General features: G+C 39.1%; 1 protein-coding gene across 6 annotated transcripts in view; it reads right to left on the bottom strand.

The window, feature by feature from the left end:
• Positions 1 to 21,211, bottom strand: part of MCTP1 (multiple C2 and transmembrane domain containing 1) — a 294,838-nt gene that overhangs the window by 114,680 nt on the left and 158,947 nt on the right. For all 6 annotated transcript variants that reach the window (XM_069881062.1, XM_069881063.1, XM_069881066.1 and 3 more), the window contains 2 exons: positions 10,261 to 10,447; positions 5,239 to 5,332 (listed from right to left, as the gene is read on the bottom strand). In XM_069881062.1, coding sequence (XP_069737163.1) covers positions 5,239 to 5,332; positions 10,261 to 10,447 — 281 coding nt within the window. The remainder of the gene's footprint in view (positions 1 to 5,238; positions 5,333 to 10,260; positions 10,448 to 21,211) is intronic.

Raw genomic sequence — 21,211 nt, 5'->3', positions numbered from 1 at the left:
AGCCAGCCTGACCTTTGGCCAGGAGGAGGAATGGCTCAATAGCATGAGAAGCTGCCTTATCTAATGGATTAAGTACAGGACCCCAGCCAAATGCCAGCTTTGACAAGGAGTTGCTCTGTTGGCCTTAGCTGAGTCAGTTAACCTTTCTTAGTTTACCATTTTTAAAATGGAAATGGTAATTCCTCCTCAACAGTCCTGCTGCAATCACGTTGCAATGCACTGATAGCATGAATGTGCGAGGTATCTTGATTCAGTGTGGTGCCACAACCGTGGTAAACTCATTTCCACAGAATATCCATAGAAAAAGTAATGTTAAAATTCAGTAGTGATCTTTTCACTGTATATTTGATTCTAAATGCTACAGTTAACGACAAAAAAGTGTTTCAAAACTTAATTTTGCCATTTGTATCCTAAAACTTTTACTTTCCCTAAATAAGTAGTTTTGCTGTACATTTTTTTGGACTGATGTGTTCAGGTGACCCATACAGGTGAGATTTTATTTGCCATAGAACACTGCCCATCCTGTAGATTTCTGTACTTTGTGAAGATAATTCAAGTGTATATTGAAATCCAGCCACACTAATTGACAGAGCAAATTACTTCTGGAATCATATTTCCAAAGGGCCTCTGAATTTATTCCTCCAATTTTACATGCATGGGCTTCCATACCTTTGTGAATTTAACGTTTGTGTACATCACACTGACATTTCCTAGCATTTGAAGAACAATTTCAAAGACTGTTTTTGCACATGGTGTATTAGGACATTTTGGTTGAACAGATTTCAGAAAATTCATTTACATTCTGCACATTTAGCCATCTTGGTATCTTCATCCTAATGTCAAGTGTTTTAATCAAAATTTTAACATGAAGTTTTCTAAGAAGGGAGGCTGAATTCCAGACATAAAACTGAAAAAGAATGAAAAAAAAATTCCGCCTTGGTTTCTATGCTTAAGTTTCTGTTCCTGAGAGGAAGCCTGAAAAGCTTTTGAGTGTAAACCTAAATATCACTGAGCTCTTTAGTAAAATCTGTCTTATATCCTAGGTTCTGAAATCATGGTACCCAAAGAAAAATCCCCGCAGAGAATTGATTAATAATGAGGTCAGAAATACAAATAAATTTACTTCTAATGAAGACTGGAGACACAGTAATCAAAGTGTTAAAAATTCATTTCATGCACATCTCATTTGCCTCTTAGCTGATATTTATCACATAATTCTGTGAGAAAGTAGCGGCCTAAGATGCTCCAGATAAATGTCTCAATTAATTGTACAGAGGTAGCCCTCTTTGAGCTGAACCAGAGCTGTGAGCTCTTTATTAAAAGCACCATTCTGTAGCCTGTAACCTTGTTCCTTGACTCCTCTCTAGTTTCCAATTTAAACAAGTCCCCATGCGGCCCGCTCTAAAGGGCTTTGTCTCCCTGTCATTGTTAAGAGAGCCGAGGCATCCTGGAAGTGTGAAATCAGACCTCATGAGCTGAACGGTTCCCCAGGGAACGCCGGACCACGCAGAAGGTCAAAGTCATGGGCTGGACCATCTGAAAGTGTCTGATCGCCAGTCTGTGACATAGCGAGCGGGGTGGGGGCAGGGGAGAGGGGAGCTAGGGGGTTGGAACTGAACATGTCTTAATTAAAGTCCAAAGACAGCAAAACAAACTGTTTTCCAGGCACGGGGAGCTTGGGTTTTGCTCTGCTAATGAATCCAAGATGCTAACTATCATTCCTTAAAATAACAGGACTTGTACTGACTTTATTAAACCTGTGGCACACCTCTTCCCACCCTGCTTGCTTCTCATCAATAGTGAAGCTTTTAATTTATTTTATGCTACAAAGAAAAAGGAAGGGTGCATCTGTCCTCATACAAGAGATGCAAGCTGTGTCTGTGCAGCCAGTGCCCTTCCACCATGATCCACTTGATCCCAGCTTTGCTGGAGAAGGAGAACATTTACCTCACCATCACCTCAACCAGCACTAAATCCCAGTAAAAAGTACTTATTTGCAAAACTCATACAAGTTAGGTGCATGGAAAAATGCATTAATTTCAGAAGCCAGCTGGCATGACGAATCCATTACACTTTATGTTTTACTGCACCATCTTTATGTCATAGGGTGTTACTGTGGGCTGTGGCAGGGGGCTCTGCCAGCAGCCAAAGCCTCGAGAGGGTCTGCCTGTCTTCCAGAGGAGCCACAGGTGAGCAAAGATGTGGGGAAAGGGGAAAATTAACTACTTTTTATCTGACAATTTAGGGAAAAAACACCTTGAACTGAATAACTAAGATACAATGGAAGATTCAAAAGAAACATTCTTCTTGGGAAGAGAAGGAAAAAGTAAACACCATGTTCAACATCTCACCATTTCCTAGGTTATAGTTTGAAACAGAAACATTAAAAAAAAATATATATTTTCCAGAAAGATGTGTTCTGTTCTAACAGACATAATTTTGCATTGCCAGAAGCCCTAAAATTGTGTTTAGCCCATGGAAAGATGATTTTCTTCAGGCAAAAACATCCCAACAGTTCTCTCTATGGCCCCAGCCCTGGAAGACACCCTGTTTTTCAGGCCTTCCCAAAATCAAGGCAGGCTTTCAAGAACTAGCAGGCAACCTCTCAACCCTTCAGTGCTCCTCTGTTTCCCAGACTTCCTTGCAAGTGGGATGATAGAAAAGAAGTCTCATCTTGTCTTTTCCTGGGGTATTTTTATTGTTATTTTCTGGGGTTTGACATGGAATTGATCATCTTCAAGGTCTTTTGCAATCTAATGATTCTATGATTCTATGCTCAAGAGGCACCTCATTTTCAAACTGGTTGTGGCCACTGTCTCCCCTAACCATAACTTCACTGAAGTTTAATTGTAGTCCACTGTGGCATCTTGTTCAACCCATGTGAAACCCAGGGTTTGCAAACTGGGGTCTGAACCACTACTCTGAATGTCTACTTTTCAAAAATATCTATTCTAACTGTGCACTACCTGACACTGAGGATGGAGAAAAAAATTGCCCTTGACTATCAGGGGCTTAACTGGAGTGACCTACTCCAGTTGCCTTCAGACAAATAAGGCTATGGGCTTTCTGTGGCAAGAAGAAGAATTGAGGGTTTCATTAAAAAGTAATTTGTCCTTTTTTGCTCATTCATTCGTCGGGAGTCTCAATTGCTCTTTATTCACACAGAGTTAATGCAGTATTACAACACTACTCAATGAATGTGTGGTAACAAAAGAAAAATTTCACATTTTGAAAGGAAAAAAAAAAATCCCTGCAACTGAAGTAAGATTGATGACTACTTAAAAGATTAGAGAAATCTCTTTTCCGTCTATGCTTATGCTTAATGATGCAATATTAAGGATTTTTAAAATCCATTCAGTCCAAACTAATAAATTTTGATTTATTACTTCCCATTAAAAGATTCCTGAAAGTGAAATTGGATACGTTCAGCACACAGGAAACAGAGCAAACCACACAGGTACCATACAGGTGTTTCAGCTGCTTTCCAGGCTCTGGGGAGAGCAAAAGCTTAACTCTGAAAAAAACAATATTGTAAGGGGGACAACCTAGTCCTTAGCTGCTACTGACACAAGCAATCCTTGGTCATATAAGTTACACCAGTGATGACAGCACTCTCCGTGCTGACTAATAAGTATTGCTCAGTCGAACAAACAAAGGGTAAAGGTCTATACTATTTTTGCAAACATGATTTAGTGACAATCATGAAATAACTACTTTGAGTTATTTCTTAATATTACTATGCATAGTTTAATATGAAATGAATAATCAGTACATACCCAGAAGTTGCCAAAAATAGCTCTAAATTATTACAGTAGTTAATAAACCCCCTTTGTCCTCTTTACAAAATACCAGGTGGTTTTGTCCAAAATGCACAATGACTTCAGTAATTCCTGGAATGCGTGGCCATCTTACAAAACATATTGGACGTGAAAATATTTTTTTTTCTTGCTAATGAACAAAATATGTGGGGCATGGGAAGGTATTGAGTGTTCTTTCCCATCTTCCTGACCATCGTTCTAAATGCAATATCTGAAAATGTTTGGTAGCTCTGTACATCTTTAATTGAATCAAATGTATTTCCAAAAAATTAGTTCAACCAGCACAAATGACATGTTGATCTGGAAAAGTCGAAGACTGAACGAGGTCAGGGACTGAATTATCCCATTTGCCCCCGAATAACTTAATCTCTCTCTCTGTTCTGACCACATTGGATTATAAGGTCAAAGCAGAGTGAGGAATCCTTAGAAGTATTTCTCCAACCTCCCTGAAAATAGAATCCGTTATTTTTGTGCCACAAACTGGATGATCAGTTTCAGCAATAAAATGTTTGCTCTGTTACCTTGTCTGAGAAAAGGAAAATCAATACTGTTACTCCTGCTAATTTAAGAAAAACTATTTAAAGGTGAGCATGCTGCTATATATCCATGTCTGCTCCTGCAAGAGACATTTATGTCTAAATTGCAGTTAAACCAGCTAGATCAGTATAGTTTCCTTTCTTTCCCTTTATTTTTGAAGCAGAGATGACTATTTTTCTGGCACAGAAGCAGCTCATCTTCCTCCATTCATCCCGTGCAGTGAGAAGGTAACGGTACTCATAGGAGGTAATTTGGACATTTCTGGAGAAATATGGTCACTGTGAGGGAAATACTTTGTTTTGAAAAGCAAAGTGTTAAATTATCCATTCAGCTCATATAATGTAAAATAGAAAGTAAAAAAAAAGATTTTTCCTATTTCCCTTCTTAAACAGATAAGCAGTGGGTAGAGGAAGCTGCATTTATTCGAAATGTCTGAAACCAGCAGCAGCCTTGTTAAATGTCTGGCTGATATTGAGCAGTCCTTCTGGCAACTACTTCTGAGCAGTTTCTCAATCAAGCACCTTTCATTTTCCTTGTCCTCTGGAGTTCAGTTTTAATTTGGATAATTTTTGTATGTTTACCTACTAGAAAAAGAAGGCTTTACTATGCATTTTTTTCAAGACCTCTGATGGAGGAAAATATGCATTTCATACTTTGAGGAATAACCTGCACAGGAGTCTGCTTGCATTAGAATGACTCACTGCCTGACTTACAAAAGTTCAGTTTGCCTGTGAATTTTTCCCTTAATGATCAGACAGTGAGACTGCACAAACAGACAATAATCTTTAGGTAAACCTCTGTTTTAAACATTTCTTTCTTCAATTCCAAAAAAGCCCAGTCTTACTATAGTATTTACTGTCACAGAAGCTAAATGAATCCTTGCCTGTGACATCAGCTGCCATCAATGCTTCTGCCCTGATGACCTTCACCTGAAGAAAACCCACATCCTTCATGTTATGGAACATCATCATTGGACTCTAAAAAATAATAGAAAGAAAAATAATTCTGGATTGCAAAAAAGACAAACCAAAAGCATTTTTAACAGTCTCCTCCCTAGCCCAGGTATAAGTTAGTGTAATTCTGTGTAACGCAGTCATGCTTTTTAAGATTACTTACTGAAGAATAGACAGTTGTCAGTGTTTTATTCACTATTTTGCCACTTTAACTTACCAATAAAAAATGCAAAGGAAAAATTAGAATATGAATGATTAAATATAACACTAATTCTATCCTTAAGAGTATATAAAAAACTGTCCATCAAAATTGTAGATGATAGTGTCATATTTAGAAAATTAATACAAACAATAAAACATCCTGTTCCTGAATACTTTAAGATATCAATATTCACATTTTCCCTTTGAAGCCTTGAATACTATTTTGAACACTGATGTAAGGCCAATATTTTTTGTTGTAGCTGACTGTTATATGCAAGTTTGCATATAGCATATATGCAAATAAAGCTTACATATAGTATAGAAGCTTGTATATAGCTTGCAAATAATACGAGCAAAACAATCTAAAGAGTATTATAACAATTTAATAATTTTCATAATAATCACATGCCAAAAAGGAGAAAAATATAAATTAAAATATGGTTCTAATTCCACGGCAGAAAGCTCTTATTACAAGTCATTATTTTTCTAACATAAATTTTTGCAATATCTTATATATTATAAAGAGAGGGAAAAAATTAAAGGCTAGACTCGCACTTGTATTTATTCATCCAACACAGTTTTAGAAAGCAGCTCTTTTTTCCAATAACTAAAACTGACAAACTGGCAGCAACATGCCAGTTTGGCGTCACGTGCTAAAATTCTCAAGCTCTACCTTTGAATATTACTTAAAAGTTGTAGACTTTCAAATAATAGAACAACAAATACAACTTTGAATCTGCAATCAATTAAGAGCAAACCTGGTGTTATTACTCAGTTTTTAGATACCCTAAGAAAGCAATTCCAAAAGATGAGACTACAATTAGACTTTCAAGCCCTTTGTAAATTGTATATATATGTGGCCTATTTTTGTGTTGGTTTTGGAAGTCTTGTTCACAAATACAAGCATGTATATTTGGAAGAATTTTAAAATATGGGCTAGTGCATTTAATGCCTGTGTTTTTTCCAGAATTTTAAGTAGTGTTGGTGAAAGCTTTTCCACTGATTCTGATAATGTCCAGAAAACAGGGCTCCAAAGTTCCAGAAAACACAAACATTAGGTAAACACCCCATCAACAACTCTTTAATTTGTTATGAAGACAAAATTGACTATTATGGAAAACCAGAATAAATATCATCACTGATCTGAAAACCACAGGTGCTGCTTAAATGAAGTATTAAATGTCAGCTTGCAAAAACCACAGTATGTTTATGCATAGATAACCTGCCCGCCAAAATGTTAGACAGATAGTGTGCATGCCTGTCTTGTTATTAATAAGACAATTCAAACAGTCAAATCACACTCTGGTATTTATTTCAGAAGCCCCAAACTGGCCATTTACTGTTTACAGTGAAGGTTTGACCTTGGCCGACTGACCTGAGGAATCCTGCGTGCTAAATATATTCGAATACATGCATGTTATCTCAGTGTAATGGTTAACAAAATGTCATTTTTAATATGCTAAGCATCAGAACTACAGCTTAAAAATAGTGATGTCCAACTTTAATCAGCATATATTGTATGCTCCCAGGCTGAGGGTGGCAGAAATGGTGCAACAGACAGCACTGCAGTAATTAAAAGCACTTTGACACCACTTCTCTTTTATTACAATAGAGATCAAAGTTTGGGAGCTTCTTATTAGAACTGGGACCACAACAAAGATAATTCTATTCTAATACCATCATGAAAGTGAAAGGATTTCAGGAAATGTTTCCACCTCTCACCCAGGTTTCCCAATAATCGAAACAAACACCGAGCTGCAGGAAGAAAACAAAGCAAAGACCAAAGAGAGAGAAAGCCAAGCAACTGCATCCTGCTTGCAAGGCTGTGCAGTCTCCATTTTTCCAATCATCCCAGTAAGCTTATTTGGCAAAAAGGCACCAGTGCTGCATCCCACTTTACCACCTTTGTCAGCTTCCTGTAGAGTAATAGTTTTTGAACTTTTAGTTCCAGCAAGCCACTGGCTCAGATCCATTTACTGCACATGGAGACTGTAGGAACAGCTGGAAACATGTCCAATGCCACGGCAGAGATGCTGGGAGAGGCAAATGACTTTAATGCATTACTCTAAATACATAACTTTAAGTAATGATTTATCAGATGATATTCTGTCTTCTTATTTATGATTATCGTTGAAGGCCTCAAAACCGGCACGGTTTCTGAAGCCTGAAATTTCCATAGCAGAGGAATCTGTAATTTGCTGCGAATCTTTTCAGCCCTCAATAGATGGGAAGAGATTGAAATGCTCTGGAGATGAGTCCTCTTTATTTTTTTAATGAAAGGCTGTATAATATATTTTCTGTATGGCTGCAGCAGCTGTCAGGGAGAGCATCTCAGTTCAGCTCTATTATGGGAGAAGCAATACCCCATCCTATGGCATCGAGATACACTGAGGGGCCAGCACTGATTGACAGCTTGTCACCATGACGTCTTATTCCATCTCTGTTATGGAGAAAATTAATGTCACACCACCAGCCTTATGACTCGCTGTCATCTTAGAACTGCTCACCTTTTATCAATGCTCTAAATAACATTTCAAGCCCATCGTCTCATGGTGGACAATCTGGTCAAGGGACATTAAATCGGATGACTGTGAAATGTCATAATAAAAATGGAATGCTAACAACTTCTTCTCTAAACTAGCTCCTCTGGTTTTTAAACTGTGACAAGGGGGACTGTGGGTTCAGCACACCCGTTCAGAAAAGGTCATACAATCTCTCTTGGTCTGTACCCATTAATGCGCCCCCCTCCTCACCCCAAAAGGAATTAATCTTTTCAGACAATTGTGGTAAAATAATGGTTCAAACAGTAATGCCTGTTTAATTTGTAAGGCTCTGATGTTCTGCTACAAATGGTTAAATGACAGTAATAGAGTCATTTTCCAAGGCTATTTGATCTGATGGCAAGGTCAGCTCATTAACTGTTTTTGGCTGCAGAAAAGGTGCAAAATAAAATTCTCAAAAGGAAGCTAGATTTTTTAAGGGGACAAAAAATATACCCCAAAATACAACCACTCCTTGGGGAACAGCACATCTTGCTAATTGCATCCTCTCTCTTTGTATCGGTTCTGAGGCAGAGATAGGAATACCAAAGGCAAACCAAACCTCAGTGAAAATAAACTAGTTGAATTTTGTTTACCCTTGTCTTTACTTTCATCTGCCATGCATTGGTTATTTTAATAAAAATGGTAAAATTTATCGAAAAGGTCTATTGGTACTAAATTTTCAAAACCACACAATGAGAAATTCATGCCTTTGCAATATGAATATCTTCCAAAAATATAAATATGTCTTCAAATGTGTACAGTAATGCAAATATAAGAAAAGACAGATATCCATGAATATGTAAGAAACGGAAATAAATAGATCAATCTTACACCACATAATTATGCTTTACACTAGGGACAAAAAAATTGAGAATTTAGAAAAACTGATTAATAACACACTGTGGCAACACGTTTCTATAATGCTACTAAATTATCAAACCCATCAGTATCACTTGACTGCCATATCATCACACACAATAATCCACAGAAATATGGCATTGTTGCACCTCGTAGCAAGAAGTGTGACACCTCAAAAACGAGCCCATCAGAAATTTATTACATTTATAAAGATCTATTCCGACAACCACAGGCTGTCTTGGTGGGTTCCAAAATGTGCAATAACTCTTAATTGTAATTATTTCTCAAAGATGGTGCACAATACCTTAGCTCTCAGTTGGTTTAGGAATATTACATTTAGCCTCACTAAGTCACCTCTATTAAACTGTGTTTATGATAACACTATTGGTGTATGAGTTGTACAAGCATTAGCAGACAGCTGATTCAGGGGAGATAGCCAGAATAAATTTGCTGAAGCGCACATCCTGCTAATCTGTTTGAAGAATATTGTACAGCATTAGTACCAGCACTTCATGTTATCTGCACAGCCTGATAAGGTACATCTTTATTAAATTCAGTTATTGAAAGGCTGTCAGTCATGGAATAGGAATATTTTAAAATCTAAAAAAAAAATTAAGCGGCTCTTTGTTAGTCAGAGCTTGGTTTAATGGCTGAATGTCTAGAGAAGCCTTTCTAAACACCTGGCAGCATTGTACAATAAAAGCTTTGTAATTTTAAGTGGAAATAGCTTTTTTTTTTTTCCTCCTTTCTCCTTGTGTAGTGAGACAGTTACTTACAGTGATTTAGGTATTGGCAAATGCTGGAGTAAGAGCTCCCCTCTCTGTTGCTTTGACAAAACTACACAGATACTGTTTAAAGTGAGGATGTCAGGAAATGGAAATAATTTGCTTCAGAATATTTTAAAACAGAAATATTGTTTAAATAATGATTCAAAGTAAAGTGCTGAAAAAAATACATTTTGTTACACTTCAGCAGATGCCTTCCCAAAAGTCAAAAACTACTGGCACCTCTATACAACCACTGAGTGACCTCTTAGTTATTTAATGGTTGGTAACGGTTATCAGCAAAGAAGTAAAATTAACCGCTTTGTGTCACTTGATCATATCAAATAGCTGAATTGCCAGGTAAAAAAATGCCTTATTACATAGGGGATTTGTAGCCTTCTTGATGTTACCTGTATAATTCATGACAATATTAGTGAGAACTGTAAATGATTGTCATCGTTTGGGTGGGATAAGGACATAAAGTATATACTTAGATTCCATCCCTTGATACTTATTATTTATACATATATATGTATATATATTTATTCATTCATCAAAGAAAAGGCAAAAGAGAAGAACTCCATACATATCTCTTCAGAATCTCCTCTCGCTCCTTCTGGTCCTCCAGGGAGCTGAGGGAGAGGTCGGAGATAGTGACAGCAGCTGAGGCTGTGAGAGTGACCAGCAACACCAGGTATCCCTCTCCCTCCTCCAGTGGTATTTCCAACTTGTGGGTCTGCTCTTTACTCAGGGTCGACAGGTCAACCTGGCACCTGGAAACAAACATTCTCCATCAGCATGGGGCTCTCTTCATATCAAACGAGCACGTTGGTTTACTTGCATTCAGCTGGACAACAAAATACATCAATGGAAATTCCTTCCCAGAGTCTGGAAGGATTTCCCCTCACTTTCAATCCTTGCCACTTGCTTGTTTGTTGTTTTTTTGTTTGTTTAAATCTGCAACCTGTTATGAATGGAAGAATAAATACTAAAAGGAATGTACAGACAGCAGAAACAAGGTTAGTTAATACGCCTCACTCGAACCCTGTCAAAGAGAATTTTAAAAATCCAGCTTCAGATGCAAATTATACTTTTAATTATTGTGTATAATTATATACATATGTTGTCTAAAGATAAGGTTTGATGTGAACATTTTTGATACCATCCATCAAAGAACAGCAGAATCCCTTTCTTAAATAATATAAATCTGTGTGGACTTAATTGTGATGGAGGTACCACTACTAAGCATGGAAAAACATGTCCTGAGTACCACCCAGAAGGCTCAGATCTCTCACAGTGAGTTCTGTGTGGTTCAGGGTCAAAGCTTCATGCAGGCATCCTGGATAAAATGCGATGCCGCAGCCCCCTGCATAATAAGACATCTCACAATGTAATGAGCAGGGACTGCTTATGCCTGCACCCGAGTGGCTGAAGCCAATCAACCCTGCTTGATCCCCTTCTGAACAGCCCTGGCTGCACCAAACGCTAAGCTAATGACGAACAGTTCCAATCATGCCAGCCAGCAGAGAGCTTTGCAACATCTTTGAAAACAAAAGGTTGAGTACAGAATGAAGGACAGTATCGCTGCTAACAAATAGCTGAACATAAGCTTTTAATTAAAACAAGAATACCTCAGGGTTAGTAATTGGTCTGTGCACAGCTTAGAAGTTTTAATATTTTAAGCTGCATAATTCACAAGCTTCAGCTTTCCTAGGTCTGAGCATCTCCAGAAATTCAGCACCCATGTCCAAGGTAAAGCTGGCTTGCCCTGCTCAGGAATTTACCTGTAAAAACACTATTTGGGATACTTCTGCTGGCAGCACCCCCCAGTAAAGTTCTGCTGATTCATTATATTAAATAAACACAATTAAAACATTGAAATTAGTGAATATATTCTGCATATAGTTAAGCCACCAAATACTCTACTTTCAGCAGTGATCATTTAACGTGACAAGCACAAGTTCTCTATGCCACTCTCACTAAACTAAACATCTAGCAAACTCTTTTCATAAAATGTCAATTGATTTTGAAGAGAAAGATAATGTGGTGACCGCGGGGCCAATAAGCTGAGAAGAAGGTGGCAGACATGGATAAATAGACATTTAAGGACAGGAAATAGCCAATTATGAGAATAAATGTGGCCTCATAAAATGGGCGCTGTGCTATCACAGCCAGATTAGATTTGCTACAGGAAAATTTCTTTTTAATTTTTTCTTAAAACATTTACTGTCTGTTGTGCAGCTGCCAAAATTAAACGACTGCAAAACTCATACAGCAACAAGATTCAATTACTTTGCAATGAAAAAAAATCCTAACTGACATAGCATTCTGAGTTTAATGTTCAACTTTTATTTTGAACCCTCTGGGTTTTGGGGAGCACGAAATGAAATTAATGACAGTAAGGAAAGATTGAAGATGTTACAGGCTCATGGTTAACACAAGTTTCATACATGTATCTAGTCTGTCAAGTGCTTATTTGGGGAGCAGGGAGGTGTATAAAACTCTCCTTAGGATAACGAATATTGTAATCAAGCATTCAAAGCTGGAGTAGGTTAAGATACCTCTGGTGATAAATATTCTGTGACAGCTTATTTCAAAACAGATACCACTCAAACATAAGTCTCTGCAAAAATACTGTGTGTTTAACAAATAACCATTGAAAGAATCAGTTTAAACTCTCTTAAAGAAAGTCAGTAAAAGAATCAGAAAGTCATTTTGATACAAGAGATACAGAAATAATCCACTCGCACTCAAAAATGGGAAACAAAATCTCCCCATACTAGAACAAAAAAACCCACATGCACCATAAAACTAATATGACTGTAAAATTACAGAGGTTGGGTCAGAACTATCAGCTCCAAGTTCTCAAATTTTTCAAGTTACGGCACTTTTGCAACATTATTAGACCACATGTGTTTGTTATCCAGGCTAAAAAAGAAACGGACAACTCGATTTTACCTCTGCACCTTCCCTACAGCTATAACACATTCCTAACAGCACCACACCTAGAACAGAGCAGCTGAGATGACGTCTGTTGTTTCCCTCATAGGTCTCCATGAACAGCTCATGATGAGCTTGCTGTTGTTATTTCCTAACACCATACAAAGGATATGGACACTTTTTCAAGTAAAAGCCTTAATCATTTTGCAGGACAAATATTCTCTGAACGGTATTATCCCCAGATAATTTTACAAAAATCTGGGGTTATTCCATTAGGGAGTATCATTACTGGGCTACACAGAAATCTTGGTTACGACTGTCTCTGTGTGTCCATGGCCGGATGATCACACATTTCTCATTCCATTCCAGGTCCTCTCCTCTGGCCTTGCAGGAGCTGCACCTTCATGTATTTAACGTGCAGAAGGTGCCAAGTCTCAAGTAGCATTCAGCACAAGGTAAGTGCAATGGCAACACATGCTTCAGATGAAAGATGACTCCTTCATATTTACAGACACTATAAGAAAAACCACAATTTTTCTATTAATAGTATAGTTTTTCACAAAAAAAATAAATCATCTATTTGCCTACAGGAAAGCTGGGGAAGGGCTCTTGATTAGGGAGTGTAAGGTTAGGATGAGGGGAATGCTTTAAGCTGAAAGACAGGAGATTTTGATGAAATTTTATGAAGAAATATTTTCCTGTGAAGGTGTGAGGCCCTGACCCAGTTTGCTCAGAGAAGTGGTGGCTGCCCCATCCCTGGAGGTGTTTAATGAAAGGTCGGATGGGGCTTTGAGCACCTGGTCCAATGCGAGGCGTCCTCCACGTGGCAGGGGTTTGGTACTGGATGGGCTTTTAGGTCCCTTCCAACCCAACCCGTTCCATGCTTCAATGATACTTTACCCTCACAAAATCTTTGCATGGGGCCAAAACAGTGAAGAAAACTTTGTCATCAACCAGACACTACCCCTATCCCAGAATAACCATCAGCAGGAAACTCATAAGACTCCTTTTTGGATTAGATTTTTTAAAAGAACAGAAGTTAACAAAATATGTCTAAAGATAAATTGCTTCAGAAAGTTCAGGTTGACAATGCCCCTTTACATTTTGCTGAGAGTATATACAAGTATTCTAAGCTTTAAAGCTGACTTTTACATCAGTTAAGATGTTCTCTTAAAAGACATTTGTCACCTACAACTGTTTCCATGGAGAACAAAGATGCTTTGAGGATGAAGGTGAATTTGAACATTACCAGGAAGTGGTGCAGATGAGCATTACAGTGGTAGCAATTTTTATCTTGCATTCTTAAGCTGAGCATCATGAAAAATTGCAGCCATTTTGAGAAGGTCACAAGTTGCATGTGACTGGCAGCTGTCGCATTGAAAGCAGGAGATAACAGTAATTTTGGAGAATTAAGTTTCTTATGAAATTTCTATTTGTACACTGCTGCTGAAAGAAAAAGTTCTCCACCTGTGAAGAGGTTAGCACGCAGAATTATAGCAAAAATAGCCACTAGCTCCACAGACAGATTTTCAAGCATGGCTATAAATCACATTTTCAGGAATTTTACTTTGTACGGCTGTTTGAGAAATTTTTGTTCCTCTGCAACTCCACTCTGTGTGGTCCCTTCAAGTGCACACCTACACCAGATTAGAAATGATGTGTATGGACACTGGAATGGAGGACTCCTTGGGAAGACGCATGGAGGAATGTGCTGCCATATACACTCCGCACCTGAAGATTACCTGGCACTGGGTGGATCTGGATTTTTAGGTCTTGAAAGATCAGAAGGGAGAAAAACCACGCCAAGTACCTCCAGCTCATGTGCCAAAACATCACAAACATGACACAGCTCCTGTGGAGGGAGATTTAAAGGCTGAAGATGAATCTACCACTTCTCTGAAATTGTCTTAATCGCCTGAACTATTACAAATAGACTTCTGATTTTTTTTTTTAATATATCCAGCCTTTGGTTCTTTTTATTCTTTTCTTTACCTGTCTGAAAAAGCCTTCAGTGCCCTGTATTTTCTTCTAGTGAAGGCACTCATATGCAATAATCATATCTCTTCTTGATCTTCCTTTTGAAATGCTAAACGCCTCCAGCTCCCTATACATTTCCTTGGAACACATCTCCTACAGCCCTCAAATGACTTTTTGTAACTTTTCTGATCCAGTGAAATTCTCCTGCATCCCTTTATAAAGTGTGGAAGCCAGAACTATATGTAGTATTTTATTATCAGCATGTCTAAGAGGTAAAAATCACCTCCCCTCTCTAGTTCTAACAGAACCTGGAATGTAAGACCGTGTTGGCACCCTGGTGAAATATCCTTGCTAATGAATGGATTACAAAGGTAGCAACATGACATAGAAGGTCTCTTAAAAGCCAGGTGGCCAGGCAAGGGAGAGGCAGCAGATAGAGAGATCATTTTCTCACATGACAAAATAAAGCATAAAAGAGGAATTGGCACAATCCTAAGTGATAGGGACAGAAAAGCACCACTTGGCTACAACCCAGGCAACTTAATTATCATCATGACTTGTTCGGGAAGACAGCCTTTTAACTCCACTGTGATCCAGGTCTATGCTGCTCCAAAGGATGCCAAGGAGAGGAAACTGTGCAATTCTGCAATTAGAACTGAGCTGGACACACATCAGAAGCAGTGAGGCATGAACTGCTACAATTTGTGAGACTCCACATCCTTTATCAGCAGAGTACAATGTTCCAGTAAAATCGAGAAACAAACAGAGACGGGAAATTCTGCAAAGTGCCGACAGAAAATGGCAGGGCTCAGAAAGACGGGACTACAGTAACATGAACTTCTTGGAAGAACCAGTGTGGCTTTTTTAAGTGTAAAGATAATGAGAAAGAAATATAATTACAGACCCCACATGATGCTTGTGATAGGTGGTGGATAGAAGTAATAGAATGAAAACCAGGAAAGCTCCCGAAGGAGATGGAGACTGTAACTCAGCTAACTAGGACACTGACTGAGAGGGAGTGCAGTGGCGAACTTGGGAAGCTGGAGAGGATCTCTGGGAAGCTGGGAGCACTCTGCCTCACTTCAGAACTCATCACGACCTGGAAAACACTGCTGTTAGGTGTTGTGTGGCAACACATGGCAAGCAGGAAAAAGTCCTGCTGTTAGGGGTCAGTCAGCCTTGGTAGTGGAAACAGGAGGGCTGCACAAAATATAGAACATCGCTGGTCACTGAGTGATACCCAAATATCATAGAATCATAGAATCCCAAGGTTGGAAAAGACCTCTGAACCTCCCCTAGTGCAGCTTGAGGCCATTCCCTCTCATCCTCTCACCTATCACTAGAGCAAAGAGGCCAGCACCCACCTCACTACAACCTCCTTTCAGGCAGTTCTAGAAAGTGATAAGGTCTCCCCTCAGCATCCTCTTCTTCATGCTAAACAACCCCAGTTCTCTCAGCCACTCCTCGTAAGACTTGTTCTTCAGCCCATTCACAAGTGAACCACTGCCCATTGCTTGCTAAAAGAAATATGGTCCACACCACAAAATCCTGTCGATGGATTTTGAAATGGCCTGTGCTGTTGTCAGCACAATATATTTGCAGCAGAGTTAACACATCCCTCTGCTAAATCGGCACATTGGTGCAATGAACATGATGTCTTCCTAGCCAATTCTCCCTTCTCAAGCAACTTGGCAGTTGCTTTCACACAGCTCCCATCAATGACTTCCAGATGTCCTCACAAATCCCTGTCTACCCCACAACTACTTACTGATCTTCTTACAACAATTACTGGTCCCCTATTCATATCATAGAATCCAAGGATCATGCAATGGTTTGGATTGGAAGAAGCCTTAAAGCCCATCCAATTTCAGCCACCCTGACATGGGCAGGGACATTTTCCTCATGTCAGAGATCTGGTTGCTCAAAACCCGGTCCAACCCGGCCTTGAACACCTCCAGGGATGGGGCAACTTCTCTGGAAAACCTGGGCCAGGGCCTCTCCGCCCTCACAGAGGAAATTTCTCCCTAAGATCTCAACTCAACTTCCCCTCTTTCAGCTGAAAACTGTTACCCCTGGTCCTACCACTGCAATCCCTTATTGAGAGCCCCTCCCCAGTTTCCCTGGAGCCCCTTTCATCATGGGAAGATGCTCTAAGGTCTTCCCAGAGAAATCAGGCAGTCATTGCAATTCTCCTTCACTTTTCCTCTTACTTTGCCGCTGTTACTTCAAGCAGTGGAGCAGATTTCCATGTGCAGGAGACAGAGGACCAAAAGAAGGAGCTGTAAATATAATCCAGCTTGTGTGTAGCACTCTGTATTTCAGTTTATACATTGGGGAATACTATAAATTTTGCAACAGTATGGGACAATAACACTCATCAATAAGAGTTGTAAATAATAAAACATCCAGTAGGAGAAAGTTACTGAAGATTCGGGAGTCAAAACTGGAACATTTTGTCTTTCTAGTGGGAACACTAGTTCCTCTGCATTAATAGAGGGAATTAAAAGTGCAGACAGAGTAATAAATACAACTTGGAATAACTGGAAGCCAAGCTGAGATGCAGTATTCATAACTTCTTTTGCCAATCATCTTAAGAAGAGATGGCTAAGCACATCTCAGGAGTTGTCCAGGGCAGGCCTGCCAGTTGCATTTTTAGATTTTAATGCTTTGGGTAAAACCTTCATTTTATACAAAGAAATGCCTCTACAGTAATTTAACTTTACCCATCCTAGGTAATCACATGAACTATCCCATGCATGCGCTGCATCAAAAGAAGGGTTTGCCAGCAGATTGAGGGAGATGTTTTTCCCCCTCTACTCTACTCTGGTGAGACCCCACCTGGAGCCCTGTGTGCAGTTCTGGAATCCCCAAAAAAAGAAGGAGATAGAACTGCTGGAATGGGTTGAGAAGAGGCCCCAGAAATTATGTGAGATCTGGAGAATCTCTGCTATGAGGACAGGCCGAGAGAGTTGGGGTTCTTCTGCCTTGAGAAGAGAAGGCTGTGGAGAGACCTTAGAGCAGTTTCCAGTATCTGAAGAGGGCTACAGGAAAGCCATGGAGGGACTTTTCATAAAGGCATGGATTGATAAGATGAGGGAGGGTGGCTTTATATTGGAAGTGGGGAGGTTTAGGTTAGACATTAGGAAGAAATTCTTCACAACGAGGGTGCTGAGGTCCTGGCCCAGGTTGCCCAGCGACGTGGTGGCTACCACATCCCTGGAGTTGTTGAAGGCCAGGCTGGATGGGGCTTTGAGCCCCTGATCCAGTGGGAGTTGTCCAGGGGAGGGGTTGGAGCTGGATGATTTTTAAGGTCCCTTCCAACCCAAACTATTCTATGATTTTATGATTCTACGATTCTTTGACTCCGTGTTGACTGTCTGCTTGTCTGTGTTTGCATAGAATGTCTGTGCAATGTGCACGCCATTCAGAACTCAAATTACAAGAGCACATTAACCATGATGTTTAAATTTTGGGAATAACAGAACCCTCAAAGTTTCCTCAACCTGGGGAGACTGGCAAAGCTCCACGTGGAAAAAAAAAAAGTTTGAAAGACCAGTGTAATAAAAGACTATCCACAATTCCAGAGGAATAATTTTTATCTCTGTAGTGTTTGCAAAACTGAGAAAAGTTTCCTCAACCTGGGGAGACTGGCAAAGCTCCACGTGGAAAAAAAAAAAGTTTGAAAGACCAGTGTAATAAAAGACTATCCACAATTCCAGAGGAATAATTTTTATCTCTGTAGTGTTTGCAAAACTGAGAAAATGTCAAGATTTCATCAATTTCAATGTTAACTCAGAATTTCACATCTACTATACAGAATCTCTTTCTTGGGCAACAATACTTCATAAAGAAAATTTTCCAGTATTGTAATATAAATCATAGTCTCCACAGCACCTTTAGAAAAAAATCTAGTAAGAAACATAAGCAAAAGCTTGTTTAGTGTTCTTCAGTCAGTGTTACACGCATGTTGGAATACCCATATGCAGCTTTACAGCAGCACTCTGTTCTCTCTGGAAACGTTCAATCTCTTAGGGTAAAATTACATAAATATCGGTGAACAAAAAACTCCAAATTTGAAAAAGGCATCAACATTTTATGTAAAAGTCCCAATTCAGTTTAGAAATTTGAATAGTGTTCTACTGTGCTTTCAGATTAATAATGCAGCAACTTCAGTTCCATTTTGCTTGTATTTATGTGTGTCCCAAAAATCCTCTATGATTTCATTACTATGACAGAACTACACAGACAAGACATAGCAGATTGGTCATTGAAAACCTAATATTGATACGCAATATTATTTTTTTTGTATTTCATGGCATCTATCATATGTTGTGTCCCCATGCATACATGCACACAAAATTGATCTGAATTTTCCTGATAATATTCACAGAACATGGAATTATGGAGTGATTTGTCTTGCAAGAGACATTTAAGCCCATACAATTCCAACCCCTGCCACAGGCAGGGACATCTCCCACTCTATCAGGTTGCTCAGACCCCATCCAGCCTGGCCTTGAACACCTCCAGAGTTGGGGCAACCACCTCTGCTCTGGGAAATGTGTTCCAGTTCAGAGAGATTATGGGAAGTTACAGTTTGCTACAGATAAAAATGAATACGTGTCTGTAATGCCTATACTATACACAAAGTCTTTTGTTCTTAATTTGGATCAGATGAGAAAACATATAGTAGCATCTATAAACACTGATGAAGATAGATACAGATGAAGTCAACTGTAATCTCCTGGCACAAAGTATGAGCAAAAGTCAATGTCATTTGAAAGATAAACACATGTTTTTCATATCAATAAATAATACTATAAATCCTGCTATACTGGATTGCAAATAACTCCAGCTGAATAAAACTGCATGACATGGGATTTACTTATCCTGTATGTTCACAGAAACAACTTGTTCTCTGACAGCACTCATTCTTGGCAATTTATTGCAGCTGTCAGCAGCCAATTTGTTCAGATTACTGCTATGCATAAAGGTGTAACAATCATGAGGATTTATTAGCTGATTATCGTAAAGGTGACAGTAAGGATCGCCTTCAATAATGCGGATGATAGGAAAGTTAAATAATTACACGAAGATTAAAATCATTTCACCTTCATTTCGATTTTAGGATTACCTACATAAACTTACTGCAGTATATGTTTTTAATCACAGGAGTATATTGACTCAATACAGAAGAGGAATGATTTACTCATAGCAAAAACATGTTAATATTAAATGTACTCAGACTTAATAGTGCACACACATAGATGTGCATTTCTGCTTATCAGATGAAGCAATGACTGTTACTGCTCATGCACGCTTGCACGTTTATCTGAACACAACAAGAACACCCCTGTAGCTTTATCTGCTGGCAGTTTCCAAAAAAAGGAACTTCTAGACTTTTTGTCTTTGGTCCTGGAATGCTTCTTTTTGTTTTTAAATGGCATTCAGAAGAATGCCAGAATTGGGTCTCCTGCATGATGAAACTCAGTTCTGGTCAAGCCCTCATTCAAACCAGCATATGACTGCAAATATATAACCCTCAAAACTTCTATATGAGGTCTTTTTTTTAATAGGATTTGGAAATTCTGTAATAAATATTGCAATAGTTCTAGGATTTCAGTGTTTTAGAGTGGAAGATGGAAGTTCCCAAGGTGCTACATCTTTTTAACCCTCATGGAGAAGGCATGCAACAAAACTCAATTCGGTTTTACAAACACACAATGCACAAAGAACGGAAATCAGTGTTTTGTTGCAGGAACCACTTCCTTGGACATGCCTGGGCACCGAGATGAAACCAGAGCTTTACACTCATTATGTAACAGACATATCTTCCTCCTCCTCTGAATTAGGATGCCAGGCTCACTCTCTCACTGTGTTAATGCCATCCTCCTCCTTACAAGACATTTATTAACGTTTCATTTTCTCCTGACATGCTGCCCTGAAGCCAGCATCTCACTTCCATTTCTCCAGCCCTCTTGAACACTTTTCCTTCATCTTCCTGCTCGCAAAAAAAAATCACAAGTCCAAGCCCTTGCCGTCCAAGCACACATTATATAACCGCCTTATCACATCCCCGAATTCATTCCAGCTTCTTTCCAGGCTGCAGACTAATAAGTATGATGATCCATGTAGACCCCACAGAATTCTATGTTTCTGATTTCCCACTTCTTCACTTCCATTTTGCTGAATTGCAGCAGAGACAGAATAGCATTTAAGGAGAAATGACAACATTCTTCTTTGGAATTTAATTTGCCAGTTACAAAGTTAAACATAGATAGGGTACTTCACCTCAAGGGGGCTTGCCTGCTGTTTTCCAGGAGGGACCAGGAATTTGTCCCTTCAGTCTTTCACCAAGTGACCTTGTTCTCCCACAGTCAGCTCAGCATGGAATCACAGAACCTGTTTTAGGGACAGCACTCTTCAAGGAGATCCCCTGACAAAGCAGCTTGATGCGTCTGTTTTGCACAGGGAATTCTGCTGACCTTCACAGTGCTCTTCAGGCAGGTAAATGTGGAGGACACACAAACCCAACACCATAGATGAGAGGTGAGAAATTATCCTTAAACAAATTTTCTTCTGTTTTCTCGGTCTGGTCTACGATTTCCCTCAATGAGTAAGAT

Source organism: Phaenicophaeus curvirostris, chromosome Z (genome assembly GCF_032191515.1).
Source record: "Phaenicophaeus curvirostris isolate KB17595 chromosome Z, BPBGC_Pcur_1.0, whole genome shotgun sequence".
NCBI classification, from domain to species: domain Eukaryota; kingdom Metazoa; phylum Chordata; class Aves; order Cuculiformes; family Cuculidae; genus Phaenicophaeus; species Phaenicophaeus curvirostris.
The sequence above is the reverse complement of the archived record's forward strand: the minus strand, read 5'-3'. Positions and strand labels throughout refer to the sequence as shown.